Source organism: Gossypium hirsutum, chromosome A02, assembly GCF_007990345.1.
Source record: "Gossypium hirsutum isolate 1008001.06 chromosome A02, Gossypium_hirsutum_v2.1, whole genome shotgun sequence".
NCBI lineage: Eukaryota > Viridiplantae > Streptophyta > Magnoliopsida > Malvales > Malvaceae > Gossypium > Gossypium hirsutum.
The window spans coordinates 74,219,950-74,244,235 of NC_053425.1; the positions used below are offsets into that span (position 1 = coordinate 74,219,950).

The 24,286-nt window shown below is 33.4% G+C and overlaps 1 protein-coding gene across 1 annotated transcript; it reads left to right on the forward strand.

Moving 5' to 3' along the window:
• Positions 1 to 254: 254 nt before the first annotated feature.
• On the forward strand, positions 255 to 5,865 carry LOC107934030 (thioredoxin reductase NTRC). Its single transcript, XM_016866364.2, has 10 exons — positions 255 to 668; positions 1,800 to 2,007; positions 2,115 to 2,220; positions 2,391 to 2,656; positions 3,265 to 3,544; positions 4,306 to 4,413; positions 4,594 to 4,680; positions 4,808 to 4,912; positions 5,376 to 5,506; positions 5,641 to 5,865. The coding sequence occupies exons 1-10, from the start codon at positions 461 to 463 to the stop codon at positions 5,699 to 5,701; spliced, it is 1,560 nt and encodes a 519-aa protein (XP_016721853.1). The 5' UTR covers positions 255 to 460; the 3' UTR covers positions 5,702 to 5,865.
• The last annotated feature ends 18,421 nt before the right edge of the window (positions 5,866 to 24,286 follow it).

A 24,286-nucleotide genomic window follows, 5' to 3' on the forward strand; every position in this document is an offset into this window, starting at 1 on the left:
TTGAAAAAAAAACCACTAAAAATTAGCCTTTAAATTTTTTTGACTGTTACAAAAAGTTATCGATGGACTTGTTTTCTATTTTTCACTCCAAAATTAAAATATTTCACAATTTAAAGAAAAACGACCTAATAGATAATTAAAACTTAAAATCAGCGTTTTTGCTAATTAACCCGAGTTTAAAAGTAGATAAAAAAATTGCAGAGAAATTTAGAGGTTTATTTTATTTTATTTTTTGTGAAGTACGCAAGGGAAATGCAAAACAGGAAGAATAAAATATAAATAGTGATAAATAGTACGGGAAAAAAGAAGAAAATGAAAAGGAAAAAAAAGTAGGGTCCTTATCTGGAAGGCATGAGGCTAGAGATAGATAACCTGGAACTCCTCTTCTTAAGACAAAACTGGATTGGTTTTGGGTTTGGTTTCTTTTTCTTACAATTATTTTTGTATGGTCTGAAATCCAATGGCTGTTTCTCCCAACATACGAATCAGTATCCCACTCCCTTCCACTCCTTCTACCTACCACCGTCTTCCTATGTCCACTCTCTCCTACCCTTTCTTCTTCTTCTACTCTTCCCCTCCACGCGCACTCCGTTTCCACTCTCCTCCCACGCGCCATCGCCCCCTCTCTCTCCGCCCCAAGGCCTCCGTCGAAACCCCCGCTGCTTCAGGTCTCTCTCACTTACTTCCCTTTTTTTTTTCCTTCTGTATTCAAATGGTGACTCACTGCCAGCTTTATTTATGTATATATTTAGTTAGAATAATTGTATTGCCAAGTTTTTCTTTTTAAATTAATCCCATTTCAAGCTAGCATGAAAAACATTGCGGTTTTTCTTCTTCTTTTCAAATAAATTGTTAAGGAGCATGTGGCATTCTATGTGATTTTCATTCATCAAAACCGTTGATGGTTGTACTAAAATAAATATTTATCATTTAATTTTCATATATGATAATAGTTTTCTTTCCTTTTTGCAGCAATGTGAATACTGACTGAAACTGAAATATGCTGAGTGACGCATGCAGTAATTGATAAATAGAATCTTTTCTATTTATGTTGGTTGTTGCTTTTATTTTATTTTACTTTCCGTAAAACAATCAAGTGTTTGGATAAATGGAAATAATATATATATTTAAAATTAAAACATTAATTTTGTGAGTGGCAAAATACGTGATATTTAACTCTATGGGGAAAAATATGTATATTTGGATGTGTACCATTTACTTATTGTATATAAAATAAGTTGAATTTTTATGGTTGATGTCTTTGCTTTTTGCTTTAAGATTTTTTTAATGAAAAGTGCAATAAGGAAAAAAGAAAAAACAACGCAAAAATTTTGGAATATATTTTTATGAATATTTAGTTCGTATATATAAACCACTCTGTATTGTAAATATATACTAAATGTTTTAATCGGCCCCAAAATCAAATAGCAAGGTTCGCCACCTGAAAAAAAAAAGAAATGAAAACGAAATATAAATAAATAAAAGCAAACAGACCATCCAGGGCCTAAGAAAGCGAAAAGCAATTGATGACACTAATAATCAAATAGAGTTTTAAGTTTACCACAAGTATAATTTGTGAAATGGCATCCATGTTATCAACTATTGGCATTATATTAATTGCAAAATTACTTCCTAATCTCATAATATTAATATCTATGTATATCATACAACATTTACTCATGTCATATTAACTTCTATTTGAGCTAGGTTATAGGCAGGTCCAGAGTTATGTTTTCCTTCATGTTTATAGCCAAGTTACATTGAGAGCATGAGTAATGCTTCTGTGTTTCTTCTTGCAGGTAAATTGGTTGAGAATGTGGTGATCATAGGCTCAGGTCCTGCTGGATATACAGCAGCAATATATGCAGCTCGTGCGAATTTGAAGCCTGTAGTGTTCGAGGGATATCAAGTTGGCGGTGTACCTGGTGGCCAGTTGATGACTACCACTGAAGTTGAGAACTTCCCTGGTTTTCCTGATAGAATAACTGGTCCAGATTTGATGGATAGGTATTTAAAAGAAAGATGAAAGTCTATTTCTTTCTTTGCTAATTTTATTGACAACTACTGTTTCAGCTAGAGTTATATAATTGGAGTCCTGATCGTGTTTTGACTAGGATGCGACGACAAGCTGAACGTTGGGGAGCTGAATTGTTCCAAGAAGATGTGGAACACATTGATGTTAGAAGTAATCCTTTTACAATACAGAGTAGTGAACGTGAGGTGATGTGAATTTCCGTTGGCTACTTTTGTTTTTATGTTCATTTGATTGAATTATTAGCATGGTGATAGAACTATGACTTGAATCACAACATTATGTCCAATGTTCGTTACTCCTTGCTTTTTATGGCACTTTTTCTTTATTCATATTGTTCCTTACATTTCTATTTCAGGTTAAGTGTCATAGTGTTATTTTTGCTACTGGAGCTACAGCAAAAAGGCTAAGGTTACCTCGTGAAGATGAATTTTGGAGCAGGGGAATTAGTGCTTGCGCAATTTGTGATGGAGCATCACCATTATTTAAAGGTCAAGTACTTGCTGTGGTTGGAGGAGGTGATACAGCTACTGAGGAAGCAATATATTTAACAAAATATGCTCGTCATGTTCACTTGCTTGTTCGTAGGGACCAACTAAGAGCATCAAAGGCAATGCAAGATAGGTGAGTTTTACCAACTGCTATTTTTGTTTAAAATTTTATGGCCAATATTTTACATCTTAATTTAATGATTGGTTTTTTCAAATTGCTTAGAGGTGTATGTAATGTTCTTCTTGCTTGTGAGATGTCTTATCAAAAGTTTTGGATTCATGACTATCAGAAAACCCATATGTTACTGATTTTCTTGCAGAAGTTATATATATATATATGTGTGTGTGTGTGTGTGTGTTAGAGGATGTTCAAAATGTTGACAATTGACATGCTTACTGTAAAGGTTCCTGATTGTTTGTGGGCCTTGTTTTATTCCATTCCATTTCATTTTTGTGCTCTGTGGTCCTTGTTTGGGAGCGAGACTTAAGAGTTTAAGGTTGGTTTTCCAGTGTCCCTTTCAGAAGCTGGGCTATGTTGTGGTGACTGTCTGATTTTTACGTCTCCTTTTGTTCTTTTATTTAAATGCAGTAAGCTCTTAGTGCTAGCTGAAATTTCTCATGGTGGTTCGAATTGCTACCTTGATTGTGGTGCATTGTGTACTAATGAGCAGTTCGTATGTATGTTGAGTTTTCAACTCCCTGAATGTTTTTTTAACAGGTTAATTATCACGAATGTTTCAGAGTTTACAACAATCCAAATATCACCTTGCACTTCAATACAGAGGCTGTGGATGTTGTTAGCAATACAAAAGGTCAAATGTCAGGCATATTAACCAGAAGAATTGATACTGGAGAGGAATCTGTGCTCGAGGCAAAGGGCTTGTTTTACGGTATTGGACATTCACCAAATAGCCAGCTGTTGCAAGGTCAAGTCGAACTTGATAGCTCTGGATATGTGCTAGTAGAGGAGGGTACTGCTAAAACTTCTGTGGAAGGTGTATTTGCAGCAGGAGACGTGCAGGTAATCTTCCTTTGTTCATGTTGGTTTGTGACCAGTCAGCAAATATTTCATCTTCCCAAAACCTTGAGATTTGCGTGCCAGAATTCAGGGCATGTTCACATGAGCCTTTTGAGAATATATTAATCTGACAATGCAAACACTTGTGTTTTGGAATTATTCATAATACCTTAGTAAGGGCATCTAAAGAATCTAAGGATTGCTCTAGCATCAATTGAAGGTGGTAAAATATAGGAAACATCAAGGAAAAAGATAATGAAATGCTCTCATCTTGCTTTTGGAATGTTGGTGGGTAAGAGTAACCCAATTATAATAATGAGAGTGTGAATCTTTGTCTTGTTCATCAGGTATGAACTCAATGAGCCAAACTTTTGGTATACTTTTCTCTCTTATAATCCCGTACAATGACCTATGGTATGTCATATTTTCCTAAGTTTTCCCTTGTGTTTGGAGCCAGCCTCCCGTTCATTCATACTTCCTTTGTGGTGTTGAATATGAGTAAGCCTGTACAACACATGAACTTAGTGATGAATCAAGGAAACATATATATAACCATGGAAGATGACATATTTTCTTTCAGTTGTTCCATGTATGATAAAGAAAATCTGTGAGTACTTGAATGTTTACTATATCCTCTTCCTACATGAAACATGACAGTGCTTGATTTTCCAGATAAATTCAAACTATCGTACTTTACATCTTTGGAGAAAGTCTGTACTATAAAAAAACTTGTCTTGTAACTCCTTTTGTTCTTTTATAAACAGGATCATGAGTGGAGACAAGCTGTAACTGCTGCTGGATCTGGATGCGTCGCTGCTTTATCTGTTGAACGATACCTTGTTCGAAATGATCTTCTTGTCGAGTTTCATCAGGCATTTTTCTTTCTATCAAATGCCAACTCTGGCATTTGTATTATATTTTGCAAGTACATTTTTCCTGTACTTAATGATCTGCTTTTTTTTCGAACCTGTTTATTTACTAAGCCCCTTCAAAATTATTATCACATTCACGCATGCTTTTATCAATCTTTATCATGATCATGTATCTTACAGCCTCAAACTGAAGAGGTCAAGAAAGAACTGACGGATAGAGATATTCAAGAAGGTTTTGACATTACACTCACAAAACACAAGGGCCAGGTTTGTACCTAATTGGCTTCGATTTTATTTTATTTTGTTTCATTTAAGTTTAATGTATCAAATATTTATCCTTTTTGGTTTTCACTAGAATCTTATCTCTAAACTAGTTTTCTTTTTCCTATTCCAGTATGCTTTGCGAAAGTTGTATCATGAGAGTCCGAGGCTTATATGTGTATTATATACTTCACCAACTTGTGGTCCATGTCGGACTTTGAAGCCAATTCTTAGCAAGGTATATTAGCTCTGATTGGTTCAATACTTCATTCACTTTAGCTTCCATAGTTCAAGTTGGTTGGTGAAAATTTCAATGCTGATTTGTATGTAGTTTATATGTTTCAAGGTTGAATAGATTAGACTACTAAGCTTGTGTAGATCTCATTCCGGGTGATTATGACCGAAGTTAAATATTGCATCATATTGCTTCACTAAAAGCTTGCCTTGCAGCCAGCTGGTAATGCAAATGCCCTGTGAAACCAGAAACTGGATGTTGCGTACAAAGATTTATTATACTTCACTTGGTTTCTAATGAGCTTGGACTCATTTCTTTTAGGAAATTTGCTTATGTCATTGATCTAATTCCTTCGGCATAGCTTGAGAGTTTGGCTTAAATGCTCTAAAGCATAAATACTCCTTATGGTTAGTGTAATATTAAACGACTTTTCATTTTGCTTAGCTTTTACTCTGTCTATTTACAGGTGATTGATGAATTTGATCAGAATGTACATTTTATCGAAATTGATATTGAGGAAGATCCGGAGATAGCTGAAGCTGCTGGAATTATGGGTACCCCATGTGTGCAGTTTTTCAAAAATAAAGAGATGCTCAGGTTTTAATCCTCTTCTTTTCTTGTATATGCAAAATTAACTTTCTAATCAATTGATGACTGACTAGGTTTGTTGCAGAAGAGATAAATTTTATAATGTGTAAGATGGTTACCTTGTTTTGTTGCCGGTTCTGCAGGACTGTATCTGGGGTCAAAATGAAGAGAGAATACAGAGAATTCATTGAAGCAAATAAATGAGTATTGTTGTGGTTTCTTGGCTATCATCATTTTGAAATTCAATTTTGTTTCTTATGAAAAGTTAGTTGAATAATAATGCTTTCAATTATAAACTGATATCATGTATCCTTTAACTACACTTGAGAGTTGCCATTGCATTTATAATTTTTTGTTCCAATCTTTAATATTTGGTCATTTTCATATATGAAGTTAGTTTACAAGGTTGACTACACGCTGCTGACGCAGAACAATTGGCAGCCATTTCTGTATATGTTGTGTCTGACAAGTTTGTGCATTTGGTCAAATTCATGGAGTAGAATTTCATTGATAGATATGGTAACTCTTTCTTCCTTTTGCAATTTGCATCGCTCGCTGAGAAAAAAATGCACTAATTTCTGATTTATACAATGTCCTTTGCTTTTTAAGCTTACCTCATATGGGGACAAGAATTGGATGCGCATTAATGTTAATTTCTCATACATAACTGATGCAGTGTAAGGTTCGAAAAAGTTTGGTGTCGGTAAGGGCACTTTTTCGAGGCATAATTAGTAAATTTCCGAATGTAGGGTAAAGTTCGAAATATGTATGCTTAAATTGAGTATCTTGAAGGAATGTTTGGAAATAGTTGAGGACTAAAGTGGTAATTATTTAGCAATTTAAATAGTTGACGATGTAGTTTGCATTCATGCTTGGATTATGTATTTAGTCTTCTAAAAATAGAATGTCGGCAAGAAAAGAGAGAAAAATAGAATAATCTATGAAACCCTTTTGGTAAAAAATCGTGGGTAAAGGAGAATGAAATCGTTATGTCGAATTTGAATAATACAAGAGCGAAGAATACAATAGGGGAGATGACTTTGTTTATTTATAAGTTTATAAAATCATATTCTAATTAAAGTCAAATAGAAGTAATGCAGTAACGATAAAACAATAGAGGAAGTATATTTCTATACTGATTTCACTTATGTAGCCTCGGCCTTCGCCCTTGGAAATCTCCCTATCTTGCCACTTGTATTTTTATTTAACAAGAATTTGAGTGATATATCTTTAACAAGTGTTATATTACAAACTATCTACTTTGAATTAATAATTGATTGTTATACATGTTCATGAGGAGGAATGGGACTAACAAAGCGCTAGGGATAATGTCCTTGATTGAATTAAGGAAAGAAGTTTGAGCTCATTTCTAAAAATTAGGAGAATTGGTAAGTACACAATGGTATTATATGTTAACGAGTTAAACTAAAATGATTAAATGATTATGGTTTTGGATATTTACAATTTGACCCCTTCACTTTTCACTATTGTACAATTTAATTTATATCCTGTATTAGTATTTTACCATATAGCGCTTATTTCAACTTTCTTCGGTATCCATAAACCTTATTTCATTTAACCGAGAAATTTATTATGCAAATTCTTAATTTAGTACTACATATATAACATAGTGGTTCCAGGATTTTACAAAAAATTATGCTATAACACTTAAGTTCTCAAAATATATCAAAAATTTCATTTTATTAAGTTTAAAGGCAATTTACTATTATTACCGTTTCATTCAAAATTTCTCAACATATCAAGCCTTGCTTAATCATATATTAGTACATATAATTCTTTTAATAATTTATTTCACAATTTATCCAAATACAAAATTATGTTATTAAAGGTAAATAATATATGCACCATAAGCTCAGACAACATGAAGGAACTTGAAGGACTCGAGTTTTTCAAGTGGGCTAATCACAATTTCAAGATTCAAACAACTTCAAGATAGAATCCAAGGTTTTGTTTAAAAGTTTGTCTCAAGGAATTTAGAGCAATTGCATGAAAGAAATGAAAAGAAAGGAACATTAGGCTTGTATCACGAAGACAATACTATCAATATTTTAGAAGTCCAATTGGATTAAGACCCAACTAAAATGGGTTAAACTTTAGACTTTTCTTTGAAGGCATATGAGTAACATGTGGCCCATTAAAAATCTTAATAGTTTTTATTTTTTTATGTTGACTAGAATTCCTTAAAATTAATTTATCTTATTATTAGCCTTTAGTTGACTAATTTTAGAGTTTTCTTAAATTTATGTTTTCTCACTCCTATATAAGGGTATGAAGCCACCATTGTAAGACATCTTCAATTTGAATAAATATATATCCATTGAGAGGTGATTTTTTGTAAGATTCATTTCTTGTTTTCTTTTTCTTTTTTTTTGAAGACTTGGCAGCAACTCAATTTGTTGATCGTGGTGCTTGTATTTTCTTCACACTTCGAGTGCTAAGGTTCCTACCTTAGAGGGTCAGTTCGAGTCTTGTAATTGTCTTTTTTGGTTCTTTTAGAATCAAAGGAGGCATAGGAACATCTATCCATCTTCAATTTATCGATTTCATCTTTTTAGCTCAAAACTATTTCTTATTTTCGTTCAAGTCCTTTTGATAAGATTTTGTGATACGAATTAATTTTTAAGTGTTTCTTTTCAATTTCATAATTTTCACATTCTAATATTTTAATATACACTTTTTTTTCATGATTTTAAGGGATCGTTCGAAAGATTAGAACGAGTTATCAAGTTCAAAACACAAATCTGCCTAGATTTTGCAAATCACTTCAATTCTCAACCTTTTCCATTTCATTTACTTTCTTTCTTATTTAGGTCGATTTTTTTTCATTTATTAGGCTTTATTCTAACTTGTTTCTTTGTTTTAAGAAATTTCATAGATTTAGAAGTCATTTAATTTCGATTCAAGAAAAATTGTTTGATCTAAACAAATTCAACATTAAACATTTGTTTGATTAGTTTGATCTAGGATTTCGTATTATTTGGTATCAGAGTTAGGATCCTTGGTGTTCAAAGATAAACCCCTTCACTTGTTACAGCTTCTCCTAACACCTAAGACAAAAAGATTGTCAAGACATCAAAAAAAAAAAATGACGTTTTGATCAAAATTTACAGTTTTTCTAAACTCTTGAAAATTTCAACTACTTAGTTAAGTTTAATTTCTTTTTATTTTTTTTAAAAAAGGAACAAAAAAGAGAAGAGAAAAAAAGTTATGTATTGAATTTAGAAACTAAAATTTTCAAATTTTGTTCTCATATTTTGAGGTGCATTATACAAATTTTTGGATATTTTAATATTAGAACAATGAGAACAAAAATTCTTAGTTTGGGTAGACTTTTCTAAGTTTTTTTTTGAGTCATTTTTCTTTCTATTTTGGAGTTAAGGTTCATTGTAGCCTAGCTTTTCTTGTTTCCATTGAGCTAATTGAAACACCCCATACCCGGTCAGGTCGTCAGACCTGAGTTATAGGATGCTACAATGGTTAATGGAGTAAATTACATACAAATCTAACTTTAAAATTCAATTAAACAATAAAATCATTACATAATCCATGCACAATATGATTTACAAACTAATCCGAGTCTCAATCGAGCTTATGAAATCTCTTAAGTTGACCAAAGCAAAAACAATGACCAAATTGGAAACATTTCAAAAGTAGGGAAACTTTTCAAAATAGTGGGTCACATCGTCGTGTGCCTAGGCTGTGTAACAAGCTGTAACTGTGTAGAATTTGAGTCACATGGATATGTGTCCAGACCGTGTAACTCATTGTTTTTGTGTGGGTTAAATTGCAAATATTCATTAAAAGTCACACAACCGTGTGACTGGGCCGTGTAACAAATTGAGACAGTGTGAAAACTAAATGACCAAACCTCCAGTACTCACACAAGCGTGTGGCTAGCCCGTGCTGTGACAGCCCTAAATTGACTCTAGTCGAAAAGTAGTTTCGGGACCGCTAAACCGAGTCACCGAAGTATTTGAGTATAATATTTATTGTCTAAAATATGTGAATATGAGTGTGTGAAAGTTTTAAGCTTCGATTTAGTTAATTGCATGTGAATTTAGTTAATAGGACTTATGTGTGACACTTTTGAAATGTGATAGGTTAATCTATAAGGATCTATTAGTGCATGTAATCAAAAGGGTGGACTTGCATGTCAATTTCCCCACTTTGATAGTAGTGGCTGGCCATGACAATGAGGATAGACAAAATGTGATGGGTAAAACATATTATAAACATTTTGTGATAACATGTTGTGTTAAGAACAATAAAATATGAGGGGAGTGGGAGGAGAAACCAAAGTTGTTTCATCCTTGCTCCCCCATTTTGCCGTAACTAGAAGAAAAAAAAAAGCTTCATCCTTTTTGATTCTTCTTGGCCGAAATGAAAAAAGGAAGAACGGAGGGAAGCATTCGGTCATCTTAGGTTAATATTAAGGTATGTTAATGCTCTTTCATTAAAAATCTTTGTATATTTGGAGTGGTCATCAAGTATAGAAGCTAGCTCATGGCAAATGTTTTTGTAAAGTTATGAAGATGACATTCGGTCATGGATGTTTGTATTTCTTTGATGTTGTTTTTGATGCTTTAGTGTATTGAGGGTTGATTATAGATGAGTTGAGCTTGATAAAATTAAATGTTTGTGGCTTAATTGCTTAATGACAATCGGCTATGTTGAAATGCTAAATTAGTGCTAAATTGTAAGTATTTAATTGAGTGTTAGCCGAAATTGAGCTTATGATAGTAATTAGAATTTGTGAAATTTATGCATTTTGTGGTCCAAGTGTGATAAGAACCATACGGTTATGGCATGTAAGCATGAAGATTTGTGGATGTTTTAGAATTGGCCTAAGTGTTTTAGTCATTAATATATATATATTGCCGAATGTATGCTTAAGGAATTGGTTAAGTACATTGTTGTTAAATGCTTGTTGTTTTTGTATAATTGTTGCCTAGCTACTAAATGAACTTAGGGTATTATGGATAAGTTTAAGAGTGGCATAATTGAAATGAAGTTTGCTTGTGCCGAATATGATTTTAGTGCATGAATTAGGAGTTTAATTTCATTCGGTAACTCATACCAAATTGGGAGATAGTATTAAACATTAGTTTTATTTGTTAAATAATTGAAGTGAGCTTTGAATGGTTGTTTTGCTTATAATGGCCAATGTGATGAATGTGAACATGCATATATGTGTATGAAGGTAAGTTTCATGGTGATTATGCTTGTGATGTTGGGTTGATATTCGGCATTGAGTAATGTGGGGTAAGGTGATTAATCGGCTATGAAATTAGCTAAATTGAATAGGTATGTTTAATGATATGCTTAGTGTAATGTATAATCTTGTAACTCGGTTTAGTATTGAGATAAAGGTTAGATGTATGATTGGATTTTGGTATGTGTTAAATTGGTTAATCAAAGATTTAATATGACAAAATGTTAATGAATAACATAATTGGTTTGCACCTTAAATAGTTGAAATAAAGCTTGCCGATTAAGATTAAATGTTTAAATTGTAATGGTCATATATAGGTATATATATATATGCCTTATGTATGTACCATGTACACATAAGGACATTCGGCAATATGATTAAATTATTGTATAAGGAAGCATGATAAATTAAGTGACTCCTTGCTTGTGAATGTGAATAGATATAAATTAAATAAGCATGAAATCGAGTCATGGCATGTTTTATTAAATATGATACATATTGAAATATATTGTTTTAGATATAGATAAAATGATATGTGATTGCCAAATGTGATTGTCAAGTGAATAATATTAGTTAAGTACTTAAGCAAATCTATTGTTTTACTTGAGCTTAAGAGCAAAGAGGATCAAAGTCGGATAGGGAAAAGAGAAAGTAAACGAATAGCCGTGGAAATCTAGTCGTCGACCACTTTCGAGGTAAGTTTTAAGTGATTAAACGTTGAGTAAATTCAATCATAATAGGACATAATGAGTTGATTTAATAAGATATGATGTGGCCATGATATGTCTTAAACTCAAATGGTAAGTTCATAAGTGTTTGGACTTGGAAATTTAAGAGCAAATTGTAATAATTTGCTTAGGACAGCAGCAGTAACGTGATTTTAGAAAATCACTATAAATTGTTGGTGTGGAATTATAGGCTGAATAAAATATGTAGTCAAAGCTTAATTAGTCTAGTTTCTTATAAAAGAGACCGTGTAAGCAAAGAAATTTCCTATAAAGAGATATTTAAAGTTGTGTGAGACAGTGTTAGAACGACTCCAAAATCCCCCGTTCTGTTTTTAGAAAATCATTATAATTTGTACAAAAATGGTTATAAGATAAAATTTATATTCTTAGACTCCTTAATGAGTCTAGTTTCAAATGAAATAAAATAGAACATATTTTGAATTTTGTACAATGAGAAATTTGATTCGTAGTGAAGAGTGGTCAGATTAGTCAAACAGTGAAACAGGGGAAACTTTAAGAAAAATATGGTATTGATTGTCCAAACCTAAAATTCTGAAAATTTTATGGATGGAAGATATATGAGTCTATATTAAGGGAAAATTAACGGCAATTGATTTTGAGTTTTCTAGCTCCAGTTATAAATAATTTAGTGACTATTGCTCAGGAAAACAGCTTGTAGTGAATATGTGAATTTGTTGTAAACATTGATGAAACTATTTGAGTTGCTTATAAGCTATTGCTGAAATTGATGCACAAGATAAATATATGTATATGTGGTAAAGCCGAATGGCTAATGTGAAATATGTATGAGATATGTATATGTGGTAAAGCCGAATGGCTAATGTGAAATATGTATGAGATATGTATATATGGTAAAGCCGAATGGCTAATGTGAAATATATATATATATATATGAGATATGTATATGTGGTAAAGCCGAATGGCTAATGTGAAATATGTATGAGATATGTATATGTGGTAAAGCCAAATGGCTAATGTGAAATATGTATGAGATATGTATATGTGGTAAAGCCGAATGGCTAATGTGAAATATGCATGAGATATGTATATGTGGTAAAGCCGAATGGCTAACGTGAAATATATATATATGAGATATGTATATGTGGTAAAGCCGAATGGCTAGTGTGAAATATGTAGGCGATGTGTGTATATTGTGGCCGAATGACCAAATGTGAAAGGTGTGTATTATTAGATATTTGATGAGGCAAATGAATTACAAATATGACAGTCGATGTGAAGGTTGTAACATGTGATTAAATGTACATTAAACTTGGAAATATATTCCGGGAAGACCCGATGACTACGTGTGGAGATTTTATCCAGGTAAGACTCGATAACTTCGTGTGGAGATTTCATCTGAGCTAAAGGTCTCGCCGATAATCCGAGTAGAGGTTAAAGCTATAAGACTTCGTAATAAGAATTGCTTATAAATATATTCAATGCGAAAGGTTAAACAGGTATGTACTCCAAGCTTATATGTGAGCTTGATTTGAACTAAATCATAAGGTAGTTATGTGATGCATACGTGAGCAATCTATGAGACTATTCTTATGATTATGTGACATCGGATCAGTGTGAGAGGTTATGTGAAATTATACAATATATCTATGTCACATGAGCTCACTTTTATGTGAAAGTTTATCTGCCTATTGTATATGATGAGATGTGCATATTCGGTAAAGGGATGGTATGCCCGAAGGAAGAGTGAAACAAAAATACGAACAACTATGTCATAATTTGATTGTTATCTGTTGACACTGCTTAAAACTTACTAAGCATTGTAATGCTTACTCCGTTTACTTTGTTTTCTCTGTTTTATAGATCTCATTTCGAAGCTACAGGCTCGGGGATCGTCAACAACTAGTCACACTATCACTATCCACTGCTTGTTACTGTTATGTTTTGAATTATTTTATGGCATGTATAGAATAGACCAGTGGCCGAAGAATATTTTGGTTAATGTATATAAGCCATGCGAAAATGGCATCTTTTGAATGTGTACTTATAGAAGTTTAAATTGTATCCCTGACTATCTTTAGTACTTATCTAAGGAATGTTCAAAAAAAATTACTATTCTGATATGAGTTTCAAGTCCGGTAATGCCCCTTTACCTATTCCGGCGACGGATACGGGATTGGGGTGTTACATTTTATTGGTATCAGAGCTACGGTTTAGTCGATTCTAGGACTAACGTAGCATGCGTGAGTCTATTTATACATGCCATAAAGTGATAAAATGATAGTATGATGATTTTTGACTATTGAAATGTGTTTGTTGGATTGTAATGAATCTTGATCCCGATCGAGCTGTAGCAAGCTTCTGACTATGAGAATTTACTATATAACTTCACTTGGATATGCTTAAATTATTAAGTTGATCAGGTACGTATCATGTACTTGTATTTTAATTTTGATTTGGATTGAATTATAAGGGTATAAGTGATGCAATTTTGAAAGAGTGTTATGACTATAAATGTGATCTTTGTATGTGGCTATGGAACTGAAAGTTGAATGATCGATAAGCATGTTGTGTTTGTATTCAAGTGCATTGTTATATATATATACATGAGAATCGAGAGTTATATATATCCGGGCTAAGTCCCGAAGAGCATTCGTGCTAGTGATATATCCGGGCTAAGTCCCGAAGAGCATTCGTGCTAGTGATATATCCGGGCTAAGTCCCGAAGAGCATTCGTGCTGGTGTTGTGACAGCCCAAAATTGACCCTAGTCGGGAAGTGGTTTCGGGACCGCTAAACCGAGTCACCGAAATGTTTGAATGTGATATTTATTGTCTAGAATATGTAATTATGAATGTGTGAAAATTTCAAGCTTCGATTTAGTCGATTGCATGTGAATTCAGTTAGTAGGATTTGTGTGACACTTTTGAAATGTGATAGGCTAATCTATAAGGATCTAATAGTGCATGTAATAAAAAGGGAGGACTTGCATGTCAAATTTCCCCCCTAATTAGTAGTGGCCGGCCATGCTATGAGTGGAAACATGTCACAAACATGTTATGTTAGTGAGGTATGTTAGGAAAATAAAATAAGGAGTATGGGTAATAAAGAAATGGAAAAAAAAAAGAAAGAATGTGTGTGAGTGTTCCCCCCCATTGCCGTGAGTTAAAGAAAAGAAAAAAAATTGTTCATCCTTTTTCATTTCTTTTGGCCGAAAATTCTAAGGAAGGAGGAAGGAGTTCTTGCTTCATGTTTGGTTTGGAAGAGGATTAGGAGGAGGTTTGGCCATACTTGTATCTAGATTAAGGTATGTTTGAGGTTGTGCCATGAGATTCATGCATGTTTTTAGTTGCAAGCTTGAGTTCTAATTAGCCCATGGTTCAAATCTTTGCTATGTCATGGGGATGATATTCGGCCTAGGTGGATTTTGTGTTAATGCCATTGCATGCTAAATATGAAGCTTGTTAATGATACATGTGATGGTGGATTGATGACTCTTGGATTTTCTTTTTAGCATTTTTGAGTGAGACATTAAGTTATTTGTTTAACCATGACCAAAATTGAAATGGTATGGTGTTGTGATGTATTCGGCCATGGTATATCCATAAGTATGATTTATGCTTATTGCATGGTAGGTAAGATTTGTGTTTTGGATTTATGTTCATGTTTAGTTATAATCAACTTTGAGATTCGGCTCTTGCACATATATATATGTTTGCACATGACGTATTGGTATGACATATACAATATCTCAAGGTATATATTTACATATGATGGTGTTTCGGTTATGGAGTACATGATGGATGCGTATTGAGTTATAATATGTAATGCATTAGTTAGTAAAAGGTATGCCATTTGTGTGTGGTATTGAGTATATAATTGCCTCAACATAGACATGCATAATCGGCCACATGAATGAGTACATAGGTTGATGTGTTGTTCGGCCATAGGTAAGCATATTGAAGGCTTTATCTTGACTTAGAAAATTCGGCTAAGGAGAGTATTAACTAATGTGTTGAGTTTGATTCATGATTCCGTACATATGTGACTTTAATGTCTAATGAATATATGTGGGCCAAGTACCTTGAGTTCCTCTTTTCGATGCTCAAATGATTAAATCAATTTATTTGTTAAATTAAGCTCAAGAGCAAAGGGGAAGGAAAAAGTGGTCGAATAGCCATCGGAATCGTTCGACAACATCCGAGGTAAGTTTTCGAGTAATGGGACTTAAGTTATGATTCGATTAGATTATGTCTTAAGTAAATCAAAATCATGCTCTTATATGTGGCTATTGAGCCGAAATTGTAAATGTGATAAGTGTCTTGTGTTTGAGCTTTGGTAATGAAAATGAAATATGAATGTGTCATGATTTATTGATATATGTGCATGGTTACTCGAATGATATCCGGGCTAAGTCCCGAAGGCTTTTGTGCTAAGCGACTACATCCGGACTAAGATCCGAAGGCATTTGTGCTAGCGACTATATCCGGGCTAAGTCCCGAAGGCATTTATGCTAGTGACCATATCCGGGTTAAGACCCGAAGGCCTTGTGCGAGTGGTTATATCCGGCTAAACCCCGAAGATGCTTGATTTGGGAACGAGCGATCTTGCTGTAAAAATTTAAATTAATACGCTCGTAAAATCCCAGCGATGAGGTATGTTTCGTGTGTGCTTTGAATTAGTTGATCCCTTACAAATCTGTATTCGCTCAGTCGATAAATGAGCTACCGGCCTTTGGCTAAGTTGATCTTTTGTGTATGAACATAAGGGTTGGTAATGTGAAGTAAGTATGATATTGAAAATTTGTGCATATGAAATTATCCGTTTAGCTATATGAATGCTATACTTTTGTTGTGCTGGAATCCCTTGCTCAAAACTTACTAAGCATAAATTGCTTACTCCGTTTCTTTGTTTCTCTGTTTTATAGATTTTGGCTCGTCAGCTATCGGACTCGGGATTTTTGGAAGTCGAAGTCTCCCACACTATCAAAGCCCCCTTTTGGTACAATTTTGGTTGAACTTTGAAATGGCATGTATAGGACTACCCTTTTGTTGTTGGTCATGTACCCTTCGGTTTTGTGTAAATTTGGATAGCCATGCGAAAATGGCTTAAATATACTTTGATCATAGCATTATAATTGTTTTGTATGTTGTCCGTCGAGAGGTATGGAAATGTTGGTAACGGTTAGCCATGGGAAGGGTTATTCTTGATCACTTTTGGAATATTTATGACAAACTCTAGTTGATCCATGGAGGATCATGAAATAGGTAAAGTTTACCTTAAAAAAATAGATGCTGGCAGCAGCAGTGATGTGGATGTGAAAAATCACTAAAAATAGTAGGAATGGAATTAAATAGTTAATAAATTATGTAAACGAACCTTGATGAATCTATTTTCATAGGAAAGTAACAAAACGATCATATGGACAGTATGTTAAGAGATATTCAGGTTCTCGTGAGACAGGGCCAGAACGGTTTCTGGATTCCCTGTTCCGACTTTGGAAATTCATTATAAATTAACCAGAGATAATTAGAAGTCATGCCATATATTCATAGATTCCTTTTTGAGTCTAGTTTCTATAGAAACAAACGACATCAGTATTGAATCCCTGTACAGGGAGATATCCAAGTTGTAATGCGCAAAGGTCAGTGTAGTCGATCCCTGTAACATGGGAGACTTTGACTAATAAACTGTACTAATTGGCCCGACCAAAAATTCTAGAAAAAAATTTGTAGATGCATATATGAGTCTAGTTTCAGGGAAAAATCACGAAGCTGATTTTCGAGTTGTGAAACTCAAGATATGATTTTTAAGGTGACAGTGACGCAGTTAGCCAGCTTGCCTGGAAAATTTAAAATGGATTGTGCAAAGAAGTGATTTAAGTCTGCAAACCCCTCGTGTCCGACTCCGGCGACGGACTCGGGTACGGGGTGTTATAGGTGTTATATCCGGGCTAAGTCCCGAAGAGCATTCGTGCTAGTGATGTATCCGGGCTAAGTCCCGAAGAGCATTCGTGCTGGTGTTATATCCGGGCTAAGTCCCGAAGAGCATTCGTGCTAGTGATGTATCCGGGCTAAGTCCCAAAGAGCATTCGTGCTGGTGCTACATCCGGGCTAAGTCCTGAAGGGCATTCATGCCGGTGATGTGTAATCAGGCCTTCATGCCTAGCAGGCTTAATACCGGTGATTCGAGCAAAGTTTAAGTGTTCATTACTATATGAATTCAAAGTTAAACAAAAGGACACGTTTAAAGTATACTTATATGAAGTTTTATAGACTTGGTTAAGTTGTTTCAGTGTGTAATAACGAATGAATATAGGCACTATGTGTGCGAATGAATTGAGGCACTATGTGTGCGAATTCTTTAACCGAGCACTATGTGTGCGAGATCAGTTAGTGGGCACTGTGTGTGCGGATTTCGTTTCATGTAAGATCTCGTCTAGGACGACGGCATTGATTTGTGATAGTGTGTAAGACCGTGTTTAGTACACTGGCATCACTTGTGTTAAGCTTTATGCCTATTCGACTGTATACGGGTAACTTTAAATATGATTGGATGTATTGAATGAACTAAATGTTCAGGTACATGGAAGTTGATCTTCTCTTGGAAATAAGTTAAGCTGAATATTTAGATATGATAATGTTATAAAGGATATTCATTAGGATGTTTAAAAACATGTATACTTTCGGCCATGTTACAGCTTAGATATATATATATATATATATATGAATGAAAATGTGGGTTATGAATATCTGAGATGATGTTATGTATTTGTTTTAAAACAAGAGGACGTTATCCTAACGTAGTCGCTAGTAAGATTTTCGGGGACGAAAATTTCTTAAAGTGGGGGAGAGTTGTGACAGCCCTAAATTGACCCTAGTCGGAAAGTGGTTTCGGGACCGCTAAATCGAGTCACCGAAGTATTTAAGTATAATATTTATTGTCTAAAATATGTGAATATGAGTGTGTGAAAATTTTAAGCTTCGATTTAGTTAATTGCATGTGAATTTAGTTAATAGGACTTATGTGTGACACTTTTGAAATGTGATAGGTTAATCTATAAGGATCTATTAGTGCATGTAATCAAAAGGGTGGACTTGCATGTCAATTTCCCCACTTTGATAGTAGTGGCCGGCCATGACAATGAGGATAGACAAAATGTGATGGGTAAAACAGATTATAAACATTTTGTGATAACATGTTATGTTAAGAACAATAAAATATGAGGGGACTGGGAGGAGAAACCAAAGTTGTTTCATCCTTGCTCCCCATTTTGCCGTAACTAGAAGAAAAAAAAAGCTTCATCCTTTTTGATTCTTCTTGGCCGAAATGAAAAGAGGAAGAAGGGAGGGAAGCATTCGGTCATCTTAGGTTAATATTAAGGTATGTTAATGCTCTTTCATTGAAAATCTTTGTATATTTGGAGTGGTCATCAAGTATAGAAGCTAGCTCATGGCAAATGTTTTTGTAAAGTTATGAAGATGACATTCGGTCATGGATGTTTGTATTTCTTTGATGTTGTTTTTGATGCTTTAGTGTATTGAGGGTTGATTATAGATGAGTTGAGCTTGGTAAAATTAAATGTTTGTGGCTTAATTGCTTAATGACAATCGGCTATGTTGAAATGCTAAATTAGTGCTAAATTGTAAGTATTTAATTGAGTGTTAGCCGAAATTGAGCTTATGATAGTAATTAGAATTTGTGAAATTTATGCATTTTGTGGTCCAAGTGTGATAAGAACCATACGGTTATGGCATGTAAGCATGAAGATTTGTGGATGTTTTAGAATTGCCCTAAGTGTTTTAGTCATTAATATATATATATTGCCGAATGTATGCTTAAGGAATTGGTTAAGTACATTGTTGTTAAATGCTTGTTGTTTTTGTATAATTGTTGCCTAGCTACTAAATGAACTTAGGGTATTATGGATAAGTTTAAGAGTGGCATAATTGAAATGAAGTTTGCTTGTGCCGAATATGATTTTAGTGCATGAATTAGGAGTTTAATTTCATTCAGTAACTCATACCAAATTGGGAGATAGTATTAAACATTAGTTTTATTTGTTTAATAATTGAAGTGAGCTTTGAATGGTTGTTTTGCTTATAATGGCCAATGTGATGAATGTGAACATGCATATATGTGTATGAAGGTAAGTTTCATGGTGATTATGCTTGTGATGTTGGGTTGATATTCGGCATTGAGTAATATGGGGTAAGGTGATTAATCGGCTATGAAATTAGCTAAATTGAATAGGTATGTTTAATGATATGCTTAGTGTAATGTATAATCTTGTAACTCGGTTTAGTATTGAGATAAAGGTTAGATGTATGATTGAATTTTGGTATGTGTTAAATTGGTTAATCAAAGATTTAATATGATGAAATGTTAATGAATAACATAATTGGTTTGCACATTAAATAGTTGAAATAAAGCTTGCCGATTAAGATTAAATGTTTAAATTGTAATGGTCATATATAGGTATATATATATGCCTTATGTATGTACTATGTACACATAAGGACATTTGGAAATATGATTAAATTATTGTATAAGGAAGCATGATAAATTAAGTGACTCCTTGCTTGTGAATGTGAATTAGATATAAATTAAATAAGTATGAAATCGAGTCATGGCATGTTTTATTAAATATGATACATATTGAAATCTATTGTTTTAGATATAGATAAAATGATATGTGATTGCCAAATGTGATTGTCAAGTGAATAATATTAGTTAAGTACTTAAGCAAATCTATTGTTTTACTTAAGCTTAAGAGCAAAGAGGATCAAAGTCGGATAGGGGAAAAGAGAAAGTAAACGAATAGCCGTGGATATCTAGTCGTCGACCACTTCCGAGGTAAGTTTTAAGTGATTAAACGTTGAGTAAATTCAATCATAATAGGACATAATGAGTTGATTTAATAAGATATGATGTGGCCATGATATGTCTTAAACTCAAATGGTAACTTCATAAGTGTTTGGACTTGGAAATTTAAGAGCAAATTGTAATAATTTGCTTAGGACAGCAGCAGTAATGTGATTTTAGAAAATCACTATAAATTGTTTGTGTGGAATTATAGGCTGAATAAAATATTTAATCAAAGCTTAATTAGTCTAGTTTCTTATAAAAGAGACCGTGTAAGCAAAGAAATTTTCTATAAAGAGATATTTAAAGTTGTGTGAGACAGTGTTAGAACAACTCTGAAATCCCCCATTCTGTTTTTAGAAAATCATTATAATTTGTACAAAAATAGTTATAAGATAAAATTTATATGCTTAGACTCCTTAATGAGTCTAGTTTCAAATGAAATAAAATAGAACATATTTTGAATTCTGTACAATGAGAAATTTTATTTGTAGTGAAGAGTGGTCAGATTAGTCAAACAGTGAAACAGGGGAAACTTTAAGAAAAATCTGGTATTGATTGGCCAAACCTAAAATTCTGAAAATTTTATGGATGGAAGATATATGAGTCTATATTCAGGGAAAATTAACAGAAATTGATTTTGAGTTTTTTAGCTCCCGTTATAAATAATTTAGTGACTATTGCTCAGGAAAACAGCTTGTAGTGAATATGTGAATTTGTTGTAAACATTGATGAAACTATTTGAGTTGCTTATAAGCTATTGCTGAAATTGATGCACAAGATAAATATATGTATATGTGGTAAAGCCGAATGGCTAATGTGAAATATGTATGAGATATGTATATGTGGTAAAGCCGAATGGCTAATGTGAAATATATATATATGAGATATGTATATGTGGTAAAGCCGAATGGCTAATGTGAAATATGTATGAGATATGTATATGTGGTAAAGCCGAATGGATAATGTGAAATATGTATGAGATATGTATATGTGGTAAAGCCAAATGGCTAATGTGAAATATATATATATATATATGAGATATGTATATGTCGTAAAGCCGAATGGCTAGTGTGAAATATGTAGGCAATGTGTTTATATTGTGGCCGAATGACCAAATGTGAAAGGTGTGTATTATTAGATATTTGATGAGGCAAATGAATTACAAATATGACAGTCGATGTGAAGGTTGTAACATGTGATTAAATGTACATGAAACTTGGAAATATATTCCGGGAAGACCCGATGACTACGTGTGGAGATTTTATCCGGGTAAGACCCGATAACTTCGTGTGGAGATTTCATCTGAGCTAAAGGTCTCGCCGATAATCCGAGTAGAGGTTAAAGCTATAAGACTTCGTAATAAGAATTGCTTATAAATATATTCAATGTGAAAGGTTAAACAGGTATGTACTCCAAGTTTATATGTGAGCTTGATTTGAACTAAATCATAAGGTAGTTATGTGATGCATACGTGAGCAATCTTTGAGACAATTCCTATGATTATGTGACATCGGATCAGTGTGAGAGGTTATGTGAAATTATACAATATATCTATGTCACATGAGCTCACTTTTATGTGAAAGTTTATTTGCCTATTGTATATGATGAGATGTGCATATTCGGTAAAGGGATGGTATGCCCGAAGGAAGAGTGAAATAAAAATACGAACAACTATGTTATAATTTGATTGTTATCTGTTGACACTGCTTAAAACTTACTAAGCATTGTAATGCTTACTCCGTTTACTTTGTTTTCTCTGTTTTATAGATCTCATTTCGAAGCTACAGGCTCGGGGATCGTCAGCAACTAGTCACACTATCACTATCCACTGCTTGTTACTGTTATGTTTTGAATTATTTTATGGCATGTATAGAATAGACCAGTGGCCGAAGAATATTTTGGTTAATGTATATAAGCCATGCGAAAATGGCATCTTTTGAATGTGTACTTATAGAAGTTTAAATTGTATCACTGACTGTCTTTAGTACTTATCTAAAGGAATGTTCAAAAAAAAAAAATTACTGTTCTAATATGAGTTTCAAGTCCGGTAATGCCCCTTTACCTATTCCGGCGACGGATACGGGATTGGGGTGTTACACGTGCGACAATCGAGAACTGTGTGGTACAAATGCTTCCTAATTTCCAGTGAGCACATGACCATGTCACCTACTTTTGTGTGATATACAGTTGTGTCTCAGCCCGTGTGGGGTGAAAATAGGCTATCTGGTGCTCTATTCTAATCCAACTTTTAAGAAGTGACCTAAAATGCATTTTTAACCATTAATAATATGTCCAAAACATGTCAATGCCGTGCCAAAACATTTACTTATCATCTAACCAATATGTTACATTTGACACCAAATCACAACAAAATTATATGAACTACTTCAACCATTCCAACTATTGAATCCTTTTCATGCCATACATTCAATTCATGCCAAAAATTGCATATATGCAATAACCTAATGAACATAATTATCCATATTTGCATACCCCACATACCAGAACATTGAACATAAACATTTTATCATATGCCAAAAGTTGCCATAAGTATTCAACGTCAATTTTCCACAAACCTACTTAACATTACAACCACTTGACACTCCTAAGTACATGCCACATATAACTGAGTTAAACAACAAAAGCCCATCTAAATAAGAGATATATAATATGGGCTTCTTGTAGATCTATCAACTTGTTCTGAATGTTCAAATTCTACAGAGAAAGCAGTGACAATCAGTAAGTATTAAGAATACTTAGTAAGCTCATACAATATAAACAATTAGCTTACCTTAATCATTAAACCAATACAAATCATTATGCAAAAAAAAATCACTTATCATGGCATAACACAACAACATCAACAATGTGAGATTTGATATATGATCACACTTATGATTCTCAAATGGCAATATAACAATTCAAACCAACATTTTTCACATACTAATTTCAGTTCATCATTTACCATTATTGATACCATAATTTCACATTTCATGTATTTTATATTACTTGATGAAAAATTGTAAAAGAACTCAATACACATGTGCATATCACATTTGATGATCATCTGAGCTAATCACATATATTATTGTCGATTATCCATTTGAGATAAACATTTATCGACATAGTAAATAGCCTGGCTAGGACTATATATACATGTAAGGTTACCTATCGGGGCTAAACCTATAAAATGACATCAGGTTACTCGTTCAAGCTAAACTTGTGTCACATGTATCTTCGAGTTTGAAACAAATACTGGAGCTTAGAATCATCGAAAATCAACCGGTAACCATGTGTACGAGACTTTTACTAAGTTCATCGAGATTATCTCAACATTTAAGTTCGGTACCATTTCAATTCAATAGTGCCTGATTACCTGTTATGGTTAAACCTACACAACAAATGGCCTGGCCAGGGATTAATATACCTGTATTCTCAAGTCCACAACACATGCTGGAGCTCGAAACCTTTGGACATTAACCTTTAACCTCGTATATGATACTTTTACTAATTTCATCGGGGTTTATCCTCACATTATACCACAATTCATAATCACCAACAATCACCAATTCAAAATCAAATATAACATATTACTGATAGCAATTTAGTTATATTGTATAAACTTACCTGACAAAACTGTATCAGCTTAGCTAATAGAGATTAGTCGACAAATTTTGTAACATCTCTAACCCGTATCCGTCGCCAGATTAGGGTTACGAGGCATTATTGATCAAACGCAACTCAAAATAGACAATTAAACAATTTATACTTCGTAAATCAATCACATGAACACTCTCATCTTATTTAAAATTTCAAATTATTAAATTGAAAATTCATATCATATACCGAGCATATATCAACCAACTCACTTATTATCTGAGTATCAAAACAATTTTATAGCTAATGCCCATGTACATTTTAACAACAAATTGTGCATGCTCCATAATTACCAATAATCAACCCATATAATTATTTAATAACT

Coding starts and splice junctions, on each gene's coding strand:
- LOC107934030 (XM_016866364.2), top strand. CDS start 461: ATGGCTGTTTCTCCCAACATACGAATCAGTATCCCACTCCCTTCCACT. Junction 4,913..5,375: donor TGAAGCCAATTCTTAGCAAG/GTATATTAGCTC, acceptor GTCTATTTACAG/GTGATTGATGAATTTGATCA. Junction 5,507..5,640: donor AAAAATAAAGAGATGCTCAG/GTTTTAATCCTC, acceptor CCGGTTCTGCAG/GACTGTATCTGGGGTCAAAA.